Genomic DNA, 20,416 nt, shown 5'->3' on the forward strand with positions numbered 1-20,416 from the left:
ATTATGAAGGTAATGAATTAACTGTCGACTAATTCAAAGGTGTAGAAGAAATTTAATGGGCACATGTCCAATTACGGGCAAGGCATAAACAACATGAAAAATCAACTTAGCCTCGTTGTATTTAAACATGTTTTTTAACAAAAGTTTCAATATAATTTATATGAAAAAAGATAATAAATGACAGGTTCCTGAAGTAAGTGAAATGTGAAAACTTCTTCAAAGACACTATAATTTTACAATATAGTGAGATAATTCTTATAAATTATTATTATCCATAATTTATTTAGTGTTATGAATTCATTTTGTGTTTTATTTTCGGCAATGGACATAATTTAAGGCCAATGAACAAACTATATTAACATACCCGTAGAAATAAACTTATTACCAATTGAACACGAAAAAGTTTTAAATTCAGAATACCTTTTTAGTTCAGATATAACTCTGCAAAATATTTCAGTGCAATGACGTTTTGTCACAAATATAGATTCTCATACATTTATTTAATTCAATATTTGTATTGATTTACTAGTTTTATTTGTAGAGAGTTTTATAATATTAACAGTTTACATAAATTTCTGCAGTTATTTTATACAAACAAGCTTCAGAAGATTTAACAACCACAAATGTAAATTTTATATGATTAACAACTTTTTGTATTTTGAGGTTACAAAAGCAAATTTTATAGAGCTAATTCTGTAATCCATTACCTCGATCTAATGACGGCCTATGCATATACTGATCTACCATGATTCCTGAACCTCAGTTTCAAACTCTATTTAAAAATGTTTTTAATAATATTTGCCGACAAATCAAAGCATGCATATACGAAAAAATATTTTGAGATAGTTTAGACAACGTTATCGCAGCAAATACACTATTAAAACCAAAGTCTCATTTTTTATGTTATCTATAAGTATTTTAAGGGGGAAAAGCACTACATCTTCAAAATTTAGTTCTCTTACCACGGAGTCTATGTTGTGAGTGAATTATAATAGTGTTTCCTTGTATTGTAATTAAAAAGCAATGTCAACATTAAACATAAGGATTAATAAATGATTTAAAAAGTAATATTAGTATTAGTAAAAAGTAACAAGTACCTAACCGGAATAATCTCGAGTACTCCTGAAAACAGCCTCTGGCTAAAATATTTATCCAGATACTCTTCATATTTTAGCACGAAAATAAAGATTTTGTTAGATACCACTGTATTCTACATATTGATGAAGTATTTGATTAGTACAGTTGCCGATACTGACTCTTGATTGAATGTTATTCTACATAGAATTGTACTATTAAACAAGAACAATATATTGCGCCCCTTTCTTTGAACTGTTGGTTTTAAACAACAGAGTATTCGGTTTCCAATAAAACTAAATAACCATTAACATTTTATTTTGAAATACCAATGACAGTTTTATTGGTGAAATAGAAGTCCATTTTAATGAAACACTGCACTGTTTTTGCCTCCTAGTTTTATTAATATGCAAATTACACAATTTTTAGGGAATTAATAAATTGAATTATCAAATTTATTTTCTTAAAATCATGTCTGAAATCGTGAACAACCGAAGCTGAGTAATAGTTAGTTTATTATTACAATTAAATTATGAATAGTTTCCAGGAAGATCTTCATATGGGTAAATTAAAATTGATATAGTGATATATCATTATTACTGGTTCTAAATCTTTGTTGATTTGCTCCAGAATATATAATCATAATAGATCCATCTTAACTTCTATAAAATAGTTTAAGAATTGCAGGGAAGTAATAAATGAATACTAACAACTCAGTATTAACAACATCTTTATTGGTTGGACGTATTACATGAGTAACATTCATACAACGACCCACCAGTCAGGTTATCGTTTCATTAGTGCCAGTAAACGAGTAGTTAATATCGATTATCGAGTAGTTAGTATCGATACGTTCCCAATTCACCATCGCCGAGTGAACCTGTACACAATTAAGTTATACAACTGTTTCAAATATAAATTTACTGGCATTAACAATCGATCCCTAGTGTGTAGTTAGCGCAACTTTATCTTAATATCAACACAAACTGTTAAAAATATGAGCTACAATGCTATAAAATATTCAATTGACATTTTAAAACGAATGCAACAATTTCAGCAGGTTGGTGTTCAGCCATGAGGCCATGTACAAAGTTCACACACACACACTTAGAGGTCTAACACCGTACAAAATATACAATCACATGATCGTTAACACTTTAAAAATATATTCAACGATTTAATTAAAAAAATATTTGGTAACTTTCCTAAACTTATTTAACCAAACAATTCCGAATGCTCGACGTAATATCCTAAATACATCCACTTGTCAAGTTTCAAACAGTGACCGGTTCATAGATTCCAAAATAGGACAGAGAGAGAAACAGAGAGAGCTGTTTTTAAATAAACATTGAAGAGATAAATAGAGGAAAACATATGGAATTGTTCACCATATGCAGTTTATTTACAGTACATTCAATCTGATTTTTATCCACTTCATTATGTTGATAATCGAATTTATTTCTAGTAACTGTGGTTTTATGATAATCTATTATGAATTTGATGTAGTTAGTTTAAATATTATACTACATTGAATTGACGCTTGCGTTTGACCGATTAATATGGTCGATTTGGAAAAGAATTCAGGAGTATTGAACATGACTAAAATTGGCATTGTTGTACTAAACAAAAACACTTTACACACTGTTTAGAGCTATATAGATAAAGGTCTGGTTATTCTTAAATTAAATAATAAGGATAGTAAACAAAGTTACTATTTATCTTAGTAATAGAACTCTGTGTTCAGAGCCAAATGTATTCGGTGCCATCTTGATTTTCGTCCCATTAAGGTCAACGACAAACTAAAAACATTTGTACCCCATTACTATTAGTTCTAGACTTATGAGAGAAATCTCATTCTAAAGAAATGAGTTATACTCATCAAGTAGTTTTTGGTAATTTGTATATTGTATATTTATGAAAACAATTTCTAAACTTTTCGGACTTCATCGAAAAAAATGTCGGGTTTAAAGGAAAAGTAAAATAGTTTGTGTGTATTAATGCCATTTTTTTAAAATGCGACATCCTCCATTATTCTACAGCCAAAGATAAATATACTTTCACTACAGCCTACTCTTAATCAGCATGTATATATCTTGCCGGTTTACAACGTCTACAGTAGGCTGTTTCCATTTGGAATAAAAATAAATATTTAATTCCCTAAACTTTAAGCTAATGTAAAACAATCACATTCTTGAAAATATACTTGCACGCTTTTAGTTTTTGGAACCTAATTTACGTTATAAAGTGTAATTTGTATCCAATATGTTGGACATTATAACGTAAGGGCATATGTGATATAGCTATAACCAATGCGTGTGATGACGGTTGCGTTGAACATTTCAGTTCATAACTAAGATCTTGTTATCCCACAATAATTATAATTTTAATTTAAGATTAAGTTTTTGTTTAGTACCACCATGTGTTTCTTCAGTGCATGCGCCGTGAATAATTTTTTTCAATGTCTTTTATAAAATAAAATGTTTGTATTTAAATTCCATGCAGTTGAAATGGAATATATTATTATATTATATATATTACTGAATATAATGCATTTTTGCTCTTATATTTCAAATATTATCATTTAAATGATACCTTTTATTGTATTAAAGAACATATTCCTGTAAGGTATACAAATCTTACTTCTATTACTTGCTCATTCCTCCACCAACCATCCCGAAAAAACCCTCCTCCATAGAGTAACATGGAAAGAAATATGGTAGATTGAACTCCATACGACATTATGACTCTTTCAGAAACAAAATTCGGTCAAAACAAAATGAAATGAAATAAATTTCAGAACTAAATTTATTCTATTTTAAAATTTAGTCATACCAAATAAAATTTGCTTCAGTAAAGTTTTATTGTGAAGTCTACGCAAAAGTAATAATTCCTTTCTTCCAAATGTTTTTCTTTTGCCCAACATTTACTCCTGGAATCGTGACAGAAATAATTTGCATAGAGCATTTTTGTTACTTTTGTTAAGGACTGTAAGAGGTTGAGGATTGAGCAGGCTCTAGAAAATCTTTGAGCACTACATCTGACAATGACATGTTTACAACAAATAGAATTCTCTAATAATCGCTGTATTTTCATTTTACTCTTAATAATTAGTATTAAGTTTTGTATTAAACACTTTACATAGCTATTTCTCAATGCTTATGCTCAAACTTCAATAACGTTTTATTAATGTATACAAACTTAAATCGACTATATACATTCCGATACGTAAAAAGTCATGTTTGTGGGGAGAAGCACCAAGATAAATTACACTAATTTAAATCAAAATAACGAAAACGTATGGTTAAATTTGCATATAAACGTTGACTTATGTTGCGGCTTATCTGTCTTTACAATCTTAATCTAACTTATTCTATCTAAGCATAACATGGAAGTCTGTAGCCCACTTACAGTAAAATACACTAGCTACAACAGACTAGTGGATTACGTCACCAAATGTACCTTTCACCATTTACAATGTATTATTTATCGTAGTAAAAAACGTATTAAACTTTAATTGGAGTCGTATTAAGACAAAAATAAATTTAGCTTTGAAATGGAGACGGTTGACTATGTAAATATTAACGCCTATCTGTTGATGAGTAACGTGAAACATTCATCACAATGATTTAAAACTACAAAAATCCCATAAAATAAAAGGTGTGACCGTTTCTGCTATGAATTCATAAAGGATTAGTAACAACGGACTAATCAATAAGAAGACATTATTTAAATTTTATTTATTTTCTCTTTTATGTATTATTTTAAGTTACTTATAAATTTATTCAGGTAAATTTTCAAGTTGATTCATATACGTACAGTACCAATAAACAGGATATCTCCATGTTGGTATAATTCAATTAAAACAAAATTCTTTTCGTGTTTTAGTTTATAAAATAATACAAACTATGTAAATTGAATGAAATTATAAAATGAACTATATCAAATTTTGATTTAATAAAGCATTTCAATATTATCTTATATGAGTACCCCATTCAGTTCTAAAATTAAAAGAAATTAATATGAAACGTACTTAAAAAGTGAACCAAGTAAGATATTTTTAATTGCACATGGATTTGTAGACTAATATATTTTAATTACGATTATATTTAACTGGATTAACTAAAGTTTGCTGAAACACGTGATAGTCCTACATTTAAATTAAAGTGAGTCCTCAACGGAAAAATACGTTCTAGAAAAGGGCCTCTATCTGTATATAAACCCAGTTATTTGAAAGTACATTTTTGAAAGTTATTTGAATTTCTTTAGTCAGTTTTACGTTATATAGGTACGAAATCAAGAATGCAATTCCCTTACCTATGATTAGTGTATATCACAAATTCAAAATAAATTTAGTTTTAGTAAATATAGATTAAATATAATGAAGTTATTTTTAAGAAGTAATTTAAGTACTATATTTCTACTAAAGCCTCAATGAGTCTCTTAAGTGGCCATGGGGGTAACTTGGCTATGAAATCCATGTAAAAAATAAAAATTATCAGGTCACGGATACTTTTCCAAACAATACTCATTAACTCCAAATTATAACAACATTTTAAAACGCTGAACAAACATTTAGAATTAATCAGCATGCATATCTGTGGTCTAGAAATAATAATTGGTTCCAATTCAACGAACTGTTGTCGGCTCTAGACCTCTCTAAGCTTACAATAAAATAATTACAGTTTAATGAATTTCTTGTGAAAGTGATTCAAAATTTAAAACATTACTACGAGTATAATTTAAAATGAGTTTTATGCAAATAAACATGGATTGCCGGTCATTTTCCGTTATATTTTTAGATGGCTAACATTTACAAATTTAAGTAATTAGGGTGTATGAATATAGAACTATGAATTAGTTGTTATTAATGATATGATTATTTTATTTTGAGTAGTTTTCGTGTTTTATAAAGAAATGAATCTTTGAAATTACAATAATGTAAAATATGTAATAAATGAAAATATATATTTTATTTTATTTAATTAATATAAATTTTAATACCAAGCATTGCTTTAGTAAACGTGTTAGCAGAAAATGTCAAATCTTTCAAATTTTGTGGGACTTAGCCATATTTACATACACGAAAATCTTCATTATACTTATAAAACACAGTAAAAACGGTGTATCAGCATCAATTTCCAAATATGAGCTATAAATTTTAAGTTACAATCAAAACTATATTCCATGTTGTAGGTGCAATGTCTAGAACTTTGGACCCAATGAAACATGAATGAAAACATTGCTGTGATTGATAAGTCGATCCACATTAACACAGAACTAAATATCTATATAACCGATAAAAATACGCTAATATATATCAACTCCAGTCATCTTTAAGCTTATATATAGACTCATATATCACATTAATAATACACATCATCTAACTCCCTATCGACATGTGTACGTAATAATTATTTCATATAAACCTTGGAACACCAGTGTAGTGTAGTTAATATAACTCCCATCGAACAATCCGGAGCGTAAGTTAATGACTGTGACACATTTCTTACGGATTGATGCATTTCTACCAATACTATCATATTAAAATTTTTATTAACTTTTTTTATAAAATTTCTATAAAATGGTAAATAATTACTTTAGTACCTTTAAGCACAAAATACATGATTGTGGGGTACTTTACCATGAGAGTAACTTTTGCATGAGACGTAATGCAATGTTTTCAACTATGTAAAATATTAAACTAATGTGTTTCAAAATCTGTAGTACTATTATTTACACTAAAGAAGAATTTTAAAATAATGTTTTATAAAAAAGTAATCAGGCTTGTTCATACTGAATTTATAAATCAGGAAAACCTATTATTTATAGTACAATTTTTTAAAGGATACATAGCTTTAATTTTAGTTATACTATCGTAAAGCAAACGAGGTGTTTATGCAGAGATATCGTTATAAAAATAAATCTAACAAAATAAAAATCATATGTTTGCAGTCATTTATAGAAATTGATTGCTCTTTGAAATCCATCTAAAGAATTTTTAATAAATTTTCAAACATTTGACTACAGGATAATATACAATAAATATGTAATAATTGATGAAATAAAAGTCACAATTATGCAATAATTTTATTTTTATACACGAGGCCTTTCAACATCAAAGATGACATCGTAAAATACTGTATTCAAATAAGAAGATCTCCTCCTTCAATAAATATGTAGTTTATAAACCTTTTGTCTCAAGATTGGACTCAAAACTATAACATTTCTTTACAGTGCTTTAAAAAAGTCTCGAACCTTTACAAACTTTTGATAATTGAAGATCATGGTTGTACGAGTATACTTCTTAACTTCTAAAAGCGTTGTTAAGTCTTGTTTTATTTAGCAGTTAAATTTAGGCAGACATTAAACAGTGTATCTATGGTATATAATATTTATATCTTATTTTAATTCACTTTAAAATAGACTTCATCGAAACAGTTATGTTTAAGATTCAAATATTTGCCTAATTGTAATGGTACATCAATTCCTGTTCCGTAACCGCTTAAAAACTCAGTATTATTAATCTTAAGCGGTCTAATCTAGTGGTGAACATTGAAATATATTTTATCTGAATCCGTGCGTCACAGTCATATACCTACGCTCTAAACAGAACCCAGTTCACTGTTACAAGTATGGTGTTGACTCCCCCCTATCGTAACTATATAAGACACACGGCTTCACTGGACGACCAGGACCTGTCAGACCCTCATCAAGACGTTGATCAAGTAGGGGACGAGCAAGGAGAGGAGGAGGGCAGTGAAGCGAGAGGCCCGGGCTGCAGCCAGGTAGCCGCTGGCGAGGGTGACATTCACGTGGATTGACGCCTCGGCCACTCCCCGAGGTGACCTCACCAGGAACATATACTCGCCATGGTCTATAGGCTGCACCCAGGACAGCTCGAGCACCGCGATGTAGCAATGGGCGGTGGAGCCCTCCTACAAAAATATTAATTTTAAAGTCACCTATGAAATGAGACAAAACATCACTTTCTATACGAGAATTGTAAATAGTTTCTATCTAACAAGCAGTTGACGTATAGGTTAACTATTCAATGTTTCACATTGAAGAAGAAAGTTTTCACGTAAAAAACGTATATAAGTCGTTCTGATAAATATATAAGTAATCTTTGAGTCCTACACCTCAAAGTCCCATAATTTAGTATTTCAGGCAAAAAACACTAAGAAAGGCATAAAGCAATTTCTTTTATATCAAATAATCAGTTATATATAATTCGGAGTTTTATATATTTTAATTGCAAATTACTTCCTAATTGTGTTTAAATTTAATTTATATCCTGACCTCTTAAAACGATAAAGAATCTGTATTACTCTTAACCCTACCAGGCCTACTCTGAGGCTTCTGGACATGCGGAGCATTGTGAATGAGTATGGGCGACGTATTGCGATGGCTTCCTGCCGAGATCTTATGGTACACATACGATGGAAGAGAAAGTAGGTGCTACGTCAGCTATGCCGCTTTGGGGGAAGAAGCTCTGTAGCCTACCTGTAGTAATCGAAGCGGGTAAATAAGAGTTCTCACTCGTTATTCTTCCATCTCAACATCTCGAAATTTGTATTCAGTGACTTTCTGCTTCGGAACATCCACTGGGTAGTTCAAGTAGGACAACTCGGTTTTGGATAGTATGGATCAACCATAAGTAAACCCTTTTGGGAATTATATTTATTTAACACTCATTAAAACCTGAAGCTAAATTATATCATAATTAATATTTATAACTAAAAAGTATCCCGAAAATAAGAAATGTTATAATATGAGCTTTCAAACTATTTTATGTTTTTGTATTATTATTAAAGACAGCGCTTACTATAATTTTATGAGCAAGGATTCCATCAGGTGTGGAATGGCCCGGCGTGAAAATTCTGCCCTCGGTCATCCAGAAGGCCTTATTGTAGGGCGGATTGGAACAGAACTCCACCGCCAGCTCGGCCCTTTCTCCCGTGGCCACCGTAACAGTCTTGTTGCTGGGGTACACCACAGGGCCACCTAAAGGGACATACAGTTTGAACGGAGTAAGAACTGAAAACAATATATTAATTTAAAATAATATTATATTATAATGTTTAATGTGGTTTTTATTCGTAGGTTTATTGAAACAAGCAATGGTGTTGTGAAGGATAAATATCATAATTTTTTGAAAAGTATTAAAAGCTACACCAATATGAACAATTTTATTAGGTATTATGCACATTTAAGTTAACATTGAAAATAAAAATACTTAAATTTTCAATATTATAAACATTAATTAAAAAAAAATTACGTCTCTATTGTCTTTATTAGTTTAGGAATTAATTTATTCAATGAAGCTATAAGTAATAGGATACGATTTCGTTCTATTTTTCAAAATCTATACTGACTACGCAAGCAAAATTTTTGACGTCTTGCTTTTGAATAAATTTTTAGGAAAGTCATTTGCCTACATTGCAGTAAATCATATGTACACCAATTCAGCATAAGTAAATTATTGATTAATTATTGGTAATTCATTCATTCTTTACCTTCTTTTTTAAGAGAACTTTGAATACCAGCCAATTATCTTACAACTAACATTGTTTTAAGTTCCAGATATTGTCAAATAAAGTGTAAGTATTAATCAGTAAAAATTAAACACTCTTATGGAAAACCCCAAAATTGTTATAGCAGGCTTTGATTAGTTTACACTTTACAAACCCCAAGATTACCGTAATATTTCATTGTAACCATCGTATTTTACTAATATTTAAGATTGAAATTTAAGTATTAACTAAATTAATAAACATTACATCTTTATGTTAGTGTACATTCAAGTTTATTGTAGTCTTCAAATGAATTTAGGTCATAGTCTGCAGATCGGAAAAACAATGGTAAGTAAATATATGTTCATGTTTTGGACAAAATTGAATCTTCATAATGTAATCTTTTTCCTATACATGTTAGGAACAGGTGAAGTCTAAATTTATGATGGAGTTCTACCACTAAGTGTAAAACTAACCTGTGACGGCAACATGAACGTTGTGCGAGCGGTACTTCTCGAGCTTCGCACTTCGAGCGACCACACATCGGTACTCCCCAGCCTCCTGGTAGAGGATGCGGTCGACGTGGAGACCCGGCCCAGGGCCCACAGGGTCTAGAGAGCCATCTTTCCCCACCTTACCCCAGCAGCCTCCTTCTTTGCTGGGGCATTGCAACTGGACCACCCCTCCAAGGGAGACTTCCACCGCTGCCTCCTCCGACACTGCATTCTCCCCGGGTGTCACCTCGGGTTCAGGCACCTCGTCTACAACAACGACAGGAGAGTAATTAGAGACAGGTTCCTAGGACCAGCTTAAGATTACTGTATTCGTCTCTCATTACTAGTCACTTTGCTGTGCACCTGAGTATATCTTTAAAACTTATTATTGAAAGGAACAAAATTTCCAACACATAACGACGAAAATGTATTTTGGTGACATTAACAATCCTCATTATAGTTCAAGTTCAAGTTCATAAATGCTTTATTTACAAAATGTTTTTTTTACAAACATGCATTACATTATACCGCTCAAATGCGTGTGGTATGAGAAAACACAATAATTATTTTAATAGTTCAATATTGCAAATCTTGCATCAGCCAGTTTTTTCGAAATTTTTAAATTTATACCATTTACAAGCATTAACTAATATTATTATTATTTATCAACAGCACTAATTAGACATAATGAACATTGAAATGCTTAATAACCCAAATACATGACAGGATCTACAATAGTGTTCCCTAATTTAATCATCCTATACAATACTTTGCTTTAATTTTTTCACTAGATTTAATTTATATTAGTTTTATATTTTTAACCAAGATTATATATTTTGTGGTTTTATATACATAGTTTAATGATTTTTCTTAGGCCATATTCTGTATTAGTTAGATTCCAATAGATAAATAATTTTATACAACATTTGTTTTATTTGATAACATTAATTATTAATAAGAATGCAGTTTTGAATTTTTAAAGTTAAATATTCAATGTTTTATATATATATATATATATATATATATATATATATATATATATATATATATATATATTTAAATTTTTATTAAATATACAATTACTATAATTGTAAGCATGATTAGCCGCTATTCTAATTGAGAGCCTTCCCTAAAACTTTAACAATATAGAATTACTAATACATAAAATACCTATATCTATATATCAGACCTTGTTTATTGTTACGATCGTTATCAAAATTATCAGGTTTTTCATATTTTAAACTGAACAGGCTAAAACATTCAAAGCCGGATTCTCTACTCAGGCTAAATAGTATTACGGGTTAACATTTCTTAGGTGGATTAAAATCAGCCTTATAGAATAAGTATAACTTTTTAACATTTTTTCAGGCTGAAACCTGAAACAACGATCGGATAATAAAATGTGAAAAAAGGAACTCCTTTACGTTTGTTACGTTAAATATCATAACATACTATATCGTGAGTAATATTTCACCGTGTTTCAGGGAAGTACTCAAAACTTTAAGCTCTTAGTTCCACTGGAAGATATGGAGGTTGGAGGAATATTAAATGCAACATTTTTTAGAGCCTCCACTTTGCAGGTATTATACTTTCGTAAAACACAATACTTCAAATACTCCAAGTTGAAATCTCTTTAGAAAGTACAAGCTTAAGTTTGAATTGTATTCTGGATGCACAAAATGGTTTATGAATAAAATTTTTGTTTCTCACTTATAAATATGGAGTTCACTGTTAGGCTAGTACAGTAAATAATAAATATAGAATAAGCCGAATAAACTTTTGATATTTTGACAAAATTTATAACTATACACTTTGTATAAGCGGTCATCCTACAGAAGACAACAATTGGTTTTTGAAAATGTAATAGAGAGACTAAAACTACTTAAAATACTATATTTACCATTTCCGTTCATACTGATATTAGTATCCAATCGATCATATTAAAAAGCGTTGTAGCTTAACTAAATTATAAAATTTACTCATAAAATATACGTAAAAATATTGTTATCATTAAACAAATTTAGACAGAAATACCAATTTCCTGACATATTAAGTAAATCAATGTGTTTATATGTATTGCGTACATGATTTTTTCCATTACTAAATCTAATATACTATACAGCCGCATGTGAAACCACTCACTCACTGATAATGTATACAAATTCTAACCTACTTCTAGAAGTGCTAGAAACTTGGAAATTTGGCACGCAGGTACCTTTTGCCGTATAACCAACAGGAAAATTCTGAAAACCGGGATTTTTTAATTTTAAACACTTTAAACAAATTCGCAAAAAAGCGCATTTTTTACCCCTGCAGGCCTTTTTTGTAAGCCCGATAGCGGGCGAACCGATGGAGCTAGCTCAGATCTGACGAAAAATCGTTAGTCAGGAATGAAGTGAACTACAAAAAAGGTCCAGTAACTTTTTGCTCTATCTTCCATGGTTAAGCGACAAAATGCTCGAATATTTGACATTCCAGAGATTTTTTCACTAAAAATAATGTTTCGAACCCGATAGCGGCTGAACTGTAGATCGTAGCTCAAATCTGATTGACCCATCCAATTAGCAAATGGCGCGAGCTACAGAAAAGGTCCAGTGACTTTTTGCCCTATCTCCATTGGTTTGGCCGAAAAACGTGATTATGTGCAATTTATTTGTAATTTTTACGTGAACATTTTGTTTTGGTGTCGATAGCGGCAAAACCATTGGGCGGAAGTCAAAATGAAAAAATGATTTTAATACAAAATAATGCGATCTACACAAAAGGTCCATTGACCTTTTACTCTATCTTCCATGATTTAGCCGTAAAACGTGATTATATTGAAAATTTCACTTAAAAACTTACTTTTCGTGCTCGATAGTGGCCGAACCGTTGGCCTTAGCTTAAATGTAAAACTTTTTGTAAGTAGCTATTGATACGATCTACAAAAAAGGCCCAGCAGCTTTCTATCGTTTATCTTTCCGTAAGCCTGATAAATGCTCTAAATGGCTAATTCTTTGTCGTCACTTTTAGGTGTTTTAAATTTTGCAATTATAATTAGTGCGATTCATGCTGGTTCCATATTGACCTTGTATTACTACGTTAACGAGTGACTAAAACCCCCCTCCACATAGGGAGTTGGCTGAGCGTTAGTAAAGCTTCAATAGTAGATAGGGACAGAGTTTTTATTTTATTTTATGAAATATTAGTTCATTGTCAAAACTCTGGCGTGGAATGATAATTTCCGAAGTAATTTAAACCCCCTGATCAACGTTTTATTTTGATAAAAATTACTGTACACATGTTCTCGTAGCACAGACGCACATTTCCCAGAAAAGTACCACGCGTTCTTATAACCCCCGATAACATTAACCCCCCTCCCGGGAATTTCCTGGTTGATGAACTCCTGATTAAATTAAACCCCCTGATCAACTTAATAATCTGATAAAGGTAGTTTTTAATTTATTTACACTAAATCTGTTTACACAACATCTGACCAGTGCAGACTTTTATCCCAAGCGTTGTACCGACTGAACCAGAGATTGTAGCTCAAATCCGAGGGTGGAATCGAACACAAAATTAAATTTCCGACACGAAAGGTCCAGTCAATTTTTGTCGTATCTCTAACGGTTAACCCGTGAAATGCCATTAAAGTCAAAACTTTGATTAAAACTGAAAAATTCAATAAAATAGGTGCAATTTAATTCCGAATTCCGCTTATCCCCGAATTTAGCCAACACCCGAAAGGGAGCCTGGGGTGTGTCGCTAACCCCCGGTAACATTAAACCTCCCCCCGCAATTTTCTGGTATGACAAGATAACCGACTGAGTAAATTAAACCCCCTGATGTATTAACCCCCGGTAGCATTAACCCCCCCAGGGAATTTCCTGGCATGACCTCATGTCCGAATTATAACAATCACCAAATCTATTAACCCCCCTTGGGAAGTTCCTGGTATAACCAGATAACCCCTTCATGTCATAACCCCCAGTAACTTTAAAATCCCCCCAGGGAATTTCCTGGCATGACCTCAAGTCCGAATTTTAACAATCACCAAATCTCTCTTATCCCCAATTTGCAAGCGTACATCATGAGGGCCTGGGGCGTAGCCCCCAGCGAGCCGAAGGCGAGTAATATGTATAAAACTAAAACTAAGAGGAATTTGGGGTTCCGTGCTGCCACAATCTATACACACATACGAGTTCCGATCAACAATAAGTAACAAATACTGATCCTCATACTCCAAAAATTTGCCATATAAACACCTTAACTTTGACATCGATACAAAATAACACATAATACACAGTTGTTGTTAGAGTTTCTCACTAAACTTACATCTAACGTTAAGAAGATAGCCGATAGAAGAGAAGTCTCCGAGTAGATGTCTACTGGTACACTTGTACCAGCCGCCGTGCTCCCTTCGGATTGAGGTGAAGTTTAAGAACCCATCACCGGACTGTTCTACTGGTGGTGGAGCGTTGTCTGTAACAGGGGTATAACAGATTTGTACTACTACGATGATTTTAACAGAAAAATATCTATTAGAGAGAGCACACCCAGCTGATGTGTGATTATTTTAAATTCCATTATTACATTATCAATTGGCAATATAACATTAGCAATAGATAGTCCGGAAGATACAAGGGCGTCTTAAAATCCCACCCCCCCCCCAATTTACTTTCTTATGAATAGAGAAGGAGGAGCGATATACTTTGGAGGATGTTTGTGTGACCAACTTTGACACAGAAACTGGTCTGAATGTGTTTAACATATTAACTGGTAAACAATAAGTCATTACATGGTAAAACCAGCTATTGGTATTCCCACGACTTGGGATATGGTTAGACAGAACAAAACTGAATAAATGCTAGTTAACCACGGGTTTTTTATGTTTGTTGATTCTTGTAATAACTGGTTTTATTATTTTGTATCATAAGCACTTAAAATAACTGTTGAGTAAATGTTTTACTTACCTTACAATAAATTTAAATGTAACATTCTGTAGGGGTTTGATAAAAACTCCAAGCTTTAATTGGCCACCACATTTGGTAGAGTTATATTAGAGACCTCTAATTTGCGCCGTTCTACTTTTTATTTTTGAATTAGGTTTCGCTTGCTACAGGTACCTATTTTAAAATTTGGACTTACCCCCAAAAACTACCCTATTTTGGGAGTGGGGATGTCAAAAATTGTCATACATGAAAAACTCCACATATGGTCATATAAACATCCCTCAAAGTAAATAACTCCATCTCAATTCATAAGAAAGTTAATAGGGAGGTATACTTTGTTTGAAGGTTATTTTTGACGATGGAAGGATTGTGAAGGAAACAGGATATTTCCGGAAATTTGCCATCGTTCAGTGAAACAATAAATCAGTAACACTACGTTTCGAGATCTGCATTCTGATCTCTTCTTTAGGTATAGAATTAACCTAACACATAATTACAAACTATGTTAAAAAAAAACAAATCTTACGAAAGCGTTGTGGCACGCCTAAGTCAGGAAATTTAAAATAATTTCATCTGACGATGTTTCGGCCATTTATAAGGTAAAAAATTGATTACAGTTTTTGTATAAGTCTTTATCATCGGAGAAAACCATTATAACAGACATTTTGCACGTCCCACGTCGTATGCAGACCACCATCCCTTTGGTTCACGAATCGAAATAAACCGATTATCAAAAGAATCGTAATGTATGGTATCATTAGAGTGTACAGGAAAATTTAGAACAATATACAACAAAATAAAAAATCTTCTTGTAAAAGGGTATTTTTAGTACCTTTCTGCCAGACAGGGCTAGCTGGAGGGTTGCTATCGACCTCACATTTCAGTGACACAGGGATTCCTTCCCGTAGCGGGAATCCAAAATCTGGTAGTCTACTTATGCTGAAAGAAGGTGTGTCTACAACAAAACATCACACAGACAATATAATATTGTAAACATTTTTTAAATGTAAACCAACATTATATGAACTAAAATTAACACATCGATCACGAGTCTCAAAATATCATTAGTCATTAATTCATTTATTAATCTGAAATATTTCATATAGCAGCGGCGCGGCGTGGCGTTCGGTTTACATAGCACATGAATGGAAATGACTAGTGGATTACATGGATTTACCAGGATAAAAGGATGCATTAGAGGGATTGCTTTGATAGAACAGTAATCAACTAATGGGCTCACACAGAATCCTCACGTGGTGATCATTACAGTACTGGATATGGACGCGCTTCAACTGGAAAGCGTTGCAGATGGAAAGCTCTATTCAACTGATTAAAATGTATCGATGCATTAATTTATTAAAACGGAAATTGGAAACAACAGTTGACTTACACTGAACGTCTAGAAGAAGAGAAGCGTTGAGGGGGTTGGGCAGGGTGGCGTGGTTGACTAGGCATGCCACCGTGGCGTTGTGGTGGGCTCTGAGTATCCTGGCGATCCGGGCCTCACTGCGGGCCCCGGGCCCTTGATCAGCGGAGTCGTTGTTCAGCTGGAGGCCCGGCAGGGTGTCTGCTTGTCCCACCCCCGGCACCAACACCCACTGTAGACTGGGGCTGGGTCTGCCGCCGTCGGAGACACACTCCACCGTCAACTCCGTGTTCTCCTTGACCGGTATGAACAGGTTTCCTGGGTCCAGGCGACGCCCGTCGATAAGAAGATAGGGTGCTTTTGGGGGCTCTGGAAAAGGAAATAATCAGAACAAACGATTTACTAATATTCCATATGAAGTTATTATCTATTCTATTATCTAGAGTTCGATTTATTTTATTACATTAGTATTATGAGGAAAATCTATTAACAGTTTTTACGCACTATCAGTTTTGGAACAAGTGTTATATTGGACATGTCGAGTTATGTTTGCAACACATTTTTTATTAAAAAATCACATATATTGAATATAGTTATTTCTGTAACAAACGTAGCTTTCACTGATACATTTTTGGTTCATGCACACAAAACATAAAACAGCCTATTTTATGTCATAGATTTGTTTTAACAAATAAAAAAAAAATACCACCAATAACTTAGGCTAATAATATAATACAGATGGCAATTTTGTACTAAAAATAGTTATATCTGATACGTGTATATTGATACGTAGCACGCTATGGTCCACGTGTAGCATTGGCTATGAGCTGGAGTTCTTGTCAGACACGTATGAAATTTCCTAAGATGGAAAATAAATATTTGATCAAAATTTTGTAATATATTAATATTAGATTACAAATAATGTTAAACTAAAAAGACATGGCTTCATGTATTACACTACGTAGCTAATTTATGAATAACTGGCACTACATTGATTCAGTAACGTAGCTCAAATCCCTGAACATGTTCATGTAATACAAAATAACAGTTCGGCTTGAACAATACGCAATGTTGTAATAAAGGCACGTATTTGATGAAGGGTTGTACCCACTCTCTTTGAAACATAAAGCGATTATTATTCTCCAGAGATACATGCAATAATGATGTCAGCGCTCCTGTACTCTCCTCCCAGGAAAAAAACTGCCCCGTGGGCCCGCGCCGTGGCGGGACAACTGGTCGTGACGAGTGTGCGTGATGGCGAGCGTGGGGACGTAGATTAGAAATCAACGTCAGAATCACAGTGACACGTGCTTCCCTTGTGAGTTCAATTCAGTTACAACAATTCATTTGTCCTTCCAAAATATGATTTAGAATAAAAGTAATTATTGTTATTGATTGGTCCAGGGTAGCACCTAAATCATACATGGGTACAAATCATAATACAAAAACAATAACATGAAAGCTCCACTCTCTGAAAATCTAATGTACGTACAAATGAATATTTACAATGTTTATGGTTTTATTCTTTTGTCAGTCCACCAATCAGTGTGCACTACATGTATCGATCAATACAAGTTCATAGTACTGTACTTTACATATATGATATAGTATCACACATATTACTTTCAACTTTTAATTGCTGTTTAAAAACATCTTAAGAAGGTGGTAAACATGAAACGTCACTTAAGTTAATTTAAGTAAGGAAAAGCGTGTTAATGTAATAAAACGTTACTTTGTTAATAGGAGGCCTATTATTGTTATTCAAAGTGCATACTACCGTCATGTTCTGAAAGCGCCTCAGTAGGCTATGATCAATCGTTTTAAGTCTGATTTCGGCGAAGACCTTCCACGTCTTGGAAGAAGATATTCAGTTTGAACCTTAGAATAGCTACAGACACACAAACTCGCGCTCGCAAACGCAAACTCGGGTGAACATTTGCAATGTCTATGATTTCACTCACTTGTCTTTACACCATTCAATGCACTAAGAACATGTAAGAAATTCCAATTTATAAAACTGTACCTCTACTCTATAATATACTCCTAGTCAAAAATACTTTTTACTTGAAGGGTGGTTTTTCGACCATCAGTAACCTGCATAGAATTATAAAGGTAAACACATTTTATACAATTTTGTGCCTTTATTTTATTTAACAGACGTTCCTTCGCTATTTTAAAGTTTTAGGTTATAAACCTTTTTTTTAGTAAATTTCACAGTGGTTGCAAAATTAAAAAGATACGAGAATGCGTGGTATTATTTCAAAGCTCGAGTTATGAATTATCTAAAAACAATATCAGTGTGATGAACCTTTATTTAATATTGTTTAATAACGTATAGTACGTATGAGTTTTATAAAAGAATCCACGCATGTTGTGCCTAAAACTCCAGTACTCATAACAAAAGTTTATAATTCGATTTTTCTTAAAGAAACTGAAATATTTTTATCATACAAATAAAATGAGCTTGAAAATCTCTTTAAATATTTACAATAAATTTGTATTCATTAGACGTTTATATAAAATTTTAAAAGCTATAGTTTGTATACTGTTTGATTTATTACATTACTGTTTTCTGGATAATCTCAGTTAAATATGAACTTTCTTACGCAGTATGAAATTTACTTGTTTTTCAATAATTTTTTCATTGATCATAACGAGTTATTTAAATAACACACTTGTTTTATAAGGTAGGTTTTACTAATACATCTTTGGTGCATATGTACAAAACTTTACAAATAATGAAAAAAACCATGCCAGTTCCCAGATAACTTAAAATAATACAATACTAACAGAATGTTATACAACAATAACGAATATTTTACCCTATATTGGTACTTGATACTAGGAGGATAAATTTTTATTATGATACATTATTATGTTCCAGAGATTGAATATATATATATTGTATGACATGTTCAGGAATTTAAACTTTGTTACAGAACCAATGTGGTACTTTGTCAGAGTTATTTATACAATAACTTTATAGTGGTAAATGGATCTACGTATTTGTTATCGAATGTTAAACAATAACAACAGTCGACAATACAATAATAACGGCTTGAACAATATGCAGTGTAGCCATAACGGCGCGTATACGATGAGGGCTAATAAACACCCTCTTTGAAAGATGTGATTATTATTCTCCAGAGACTCACCCCCATGCCCCGCGGCCGCCGCGGCGTGGCGGGACGACTGTCCGTGACGAGTATACTGCCGAGCCGTGATGGTGGGCGTGGGGACGTAAATTAGAACTCAACGTCAGAATCACGGTGACACTTGCTTCCCTCGTGAGTTTATTTCAATTACATCAATTAATTTATTTGACCTTTTAATTGTGCCTTGGAATAAAAATTCAAATTATCTGGTACCAGTGGCAAGTAATCATACATGGGTTTATCAGACATTGTACATGTAATTATACTTTTAAAACTTTTGATTAGGTTTGTGATTTTTTTCTAGGAAACGTTAATAAAGTTGATTTCAACTTCAGAAAAGCGTGTTAGTCTTGTAAAACTTTACTTTCAAAACTTTAAGGTCAGTTATAATTGAAAGAGCATACTGCCTTCATATTCTAAGGGGCCCTCGATAGGCTACGATTGATAATGTTACACAAAGTTTTCGGCAGGGACTTTCTATTTTTAGGAAGAGGAGATTTAGCTCGTACCGCTGAAACAATCTAGCGAGATAGGGACAGCATCAATTACAGTTTCACACCAACACACACTGGCTGTTGAAAATTTAGGTAAATATTTATAATGTTTAGGTTTTTTTCATGTGCCTGTCCACCATTCGGTAAGCCACATTTGTCCAGGTGATACATTTGTTTGAAAGTCCGGTTTATAACACAGTAATTTCCTTCTATGATATAGCCATAAATAAAGTGGTTTCCTCTTTTTACTATCGACCACCAGTAAACTCGTCGATATTTCAGGGGTGATAGTGTGATTTTAGCTTGACTTGTCAGATTTTAAAATGTTACTTTTGCCATGTAATATGTATACTGCCTTAAATTAATACATAACATTTCTATTCCATGCA

General features: G+C 32.5%; 1 protein-coding gene across 1 annotated transcript in view; it reads right to left on the reverse strand.

The window, feature by feature from the left end:
* Positions 1 to 1,787: 1,787 nt before the first annotated feature.
* The window catches only part of LOC124364950 (hemicentin-2), a 389,918-nt gene continuing 371,289 nt past the window's right edge, over positions 1,788 to 20,416 (reverse strand). The window contains exons 3-8 of the mRNA XM_046820797.1: positions 16,403 to 16,747; positions 15,845 to 15,967; positions 14,396 to 14,542; positions 10,064 to 10,348; positions 8,900 to 9,078; positions 1,788 to 8,009 (exon numbers count right to left, since the gene is read on the reverse strand). Of these exons, the coding sequence (XP_046676753.1) occupies positions 7,773 to 8,009; positions 8,900 to 9,078; positions 10,064 to 10,348; positions 14,396 to 14,542; positions 15,845 to 15,967; positions 16,403 to 16,747 (1,316 nt within the window). The 3' untranslated portion in view covers positions 1,788 to 7,772. The remainder of the gene's footprint in view (positions 8,010 to 8,899; positions 9,079 to 10,063; positions 10,349 to 14,395; positions 14,543 to 15,844; positions 15,968 to 16,402; positions 16,748 to 20,416) is intronic.

Source organism: Homalodisca vitripennis, chromosome 6, assembly GCF_021130785.1.
Source record: "Homalodisca vitripennis isolate AUS2020 chromosome 6, UT_GWSS_2.1, whole genome shotgun sequence".
NCBI lineage: Eukaryota > Metazoa > Arthropoda > Insecta > Hemiptera > Cicadellidae > Homalodisca > Homalodisca vitripennis.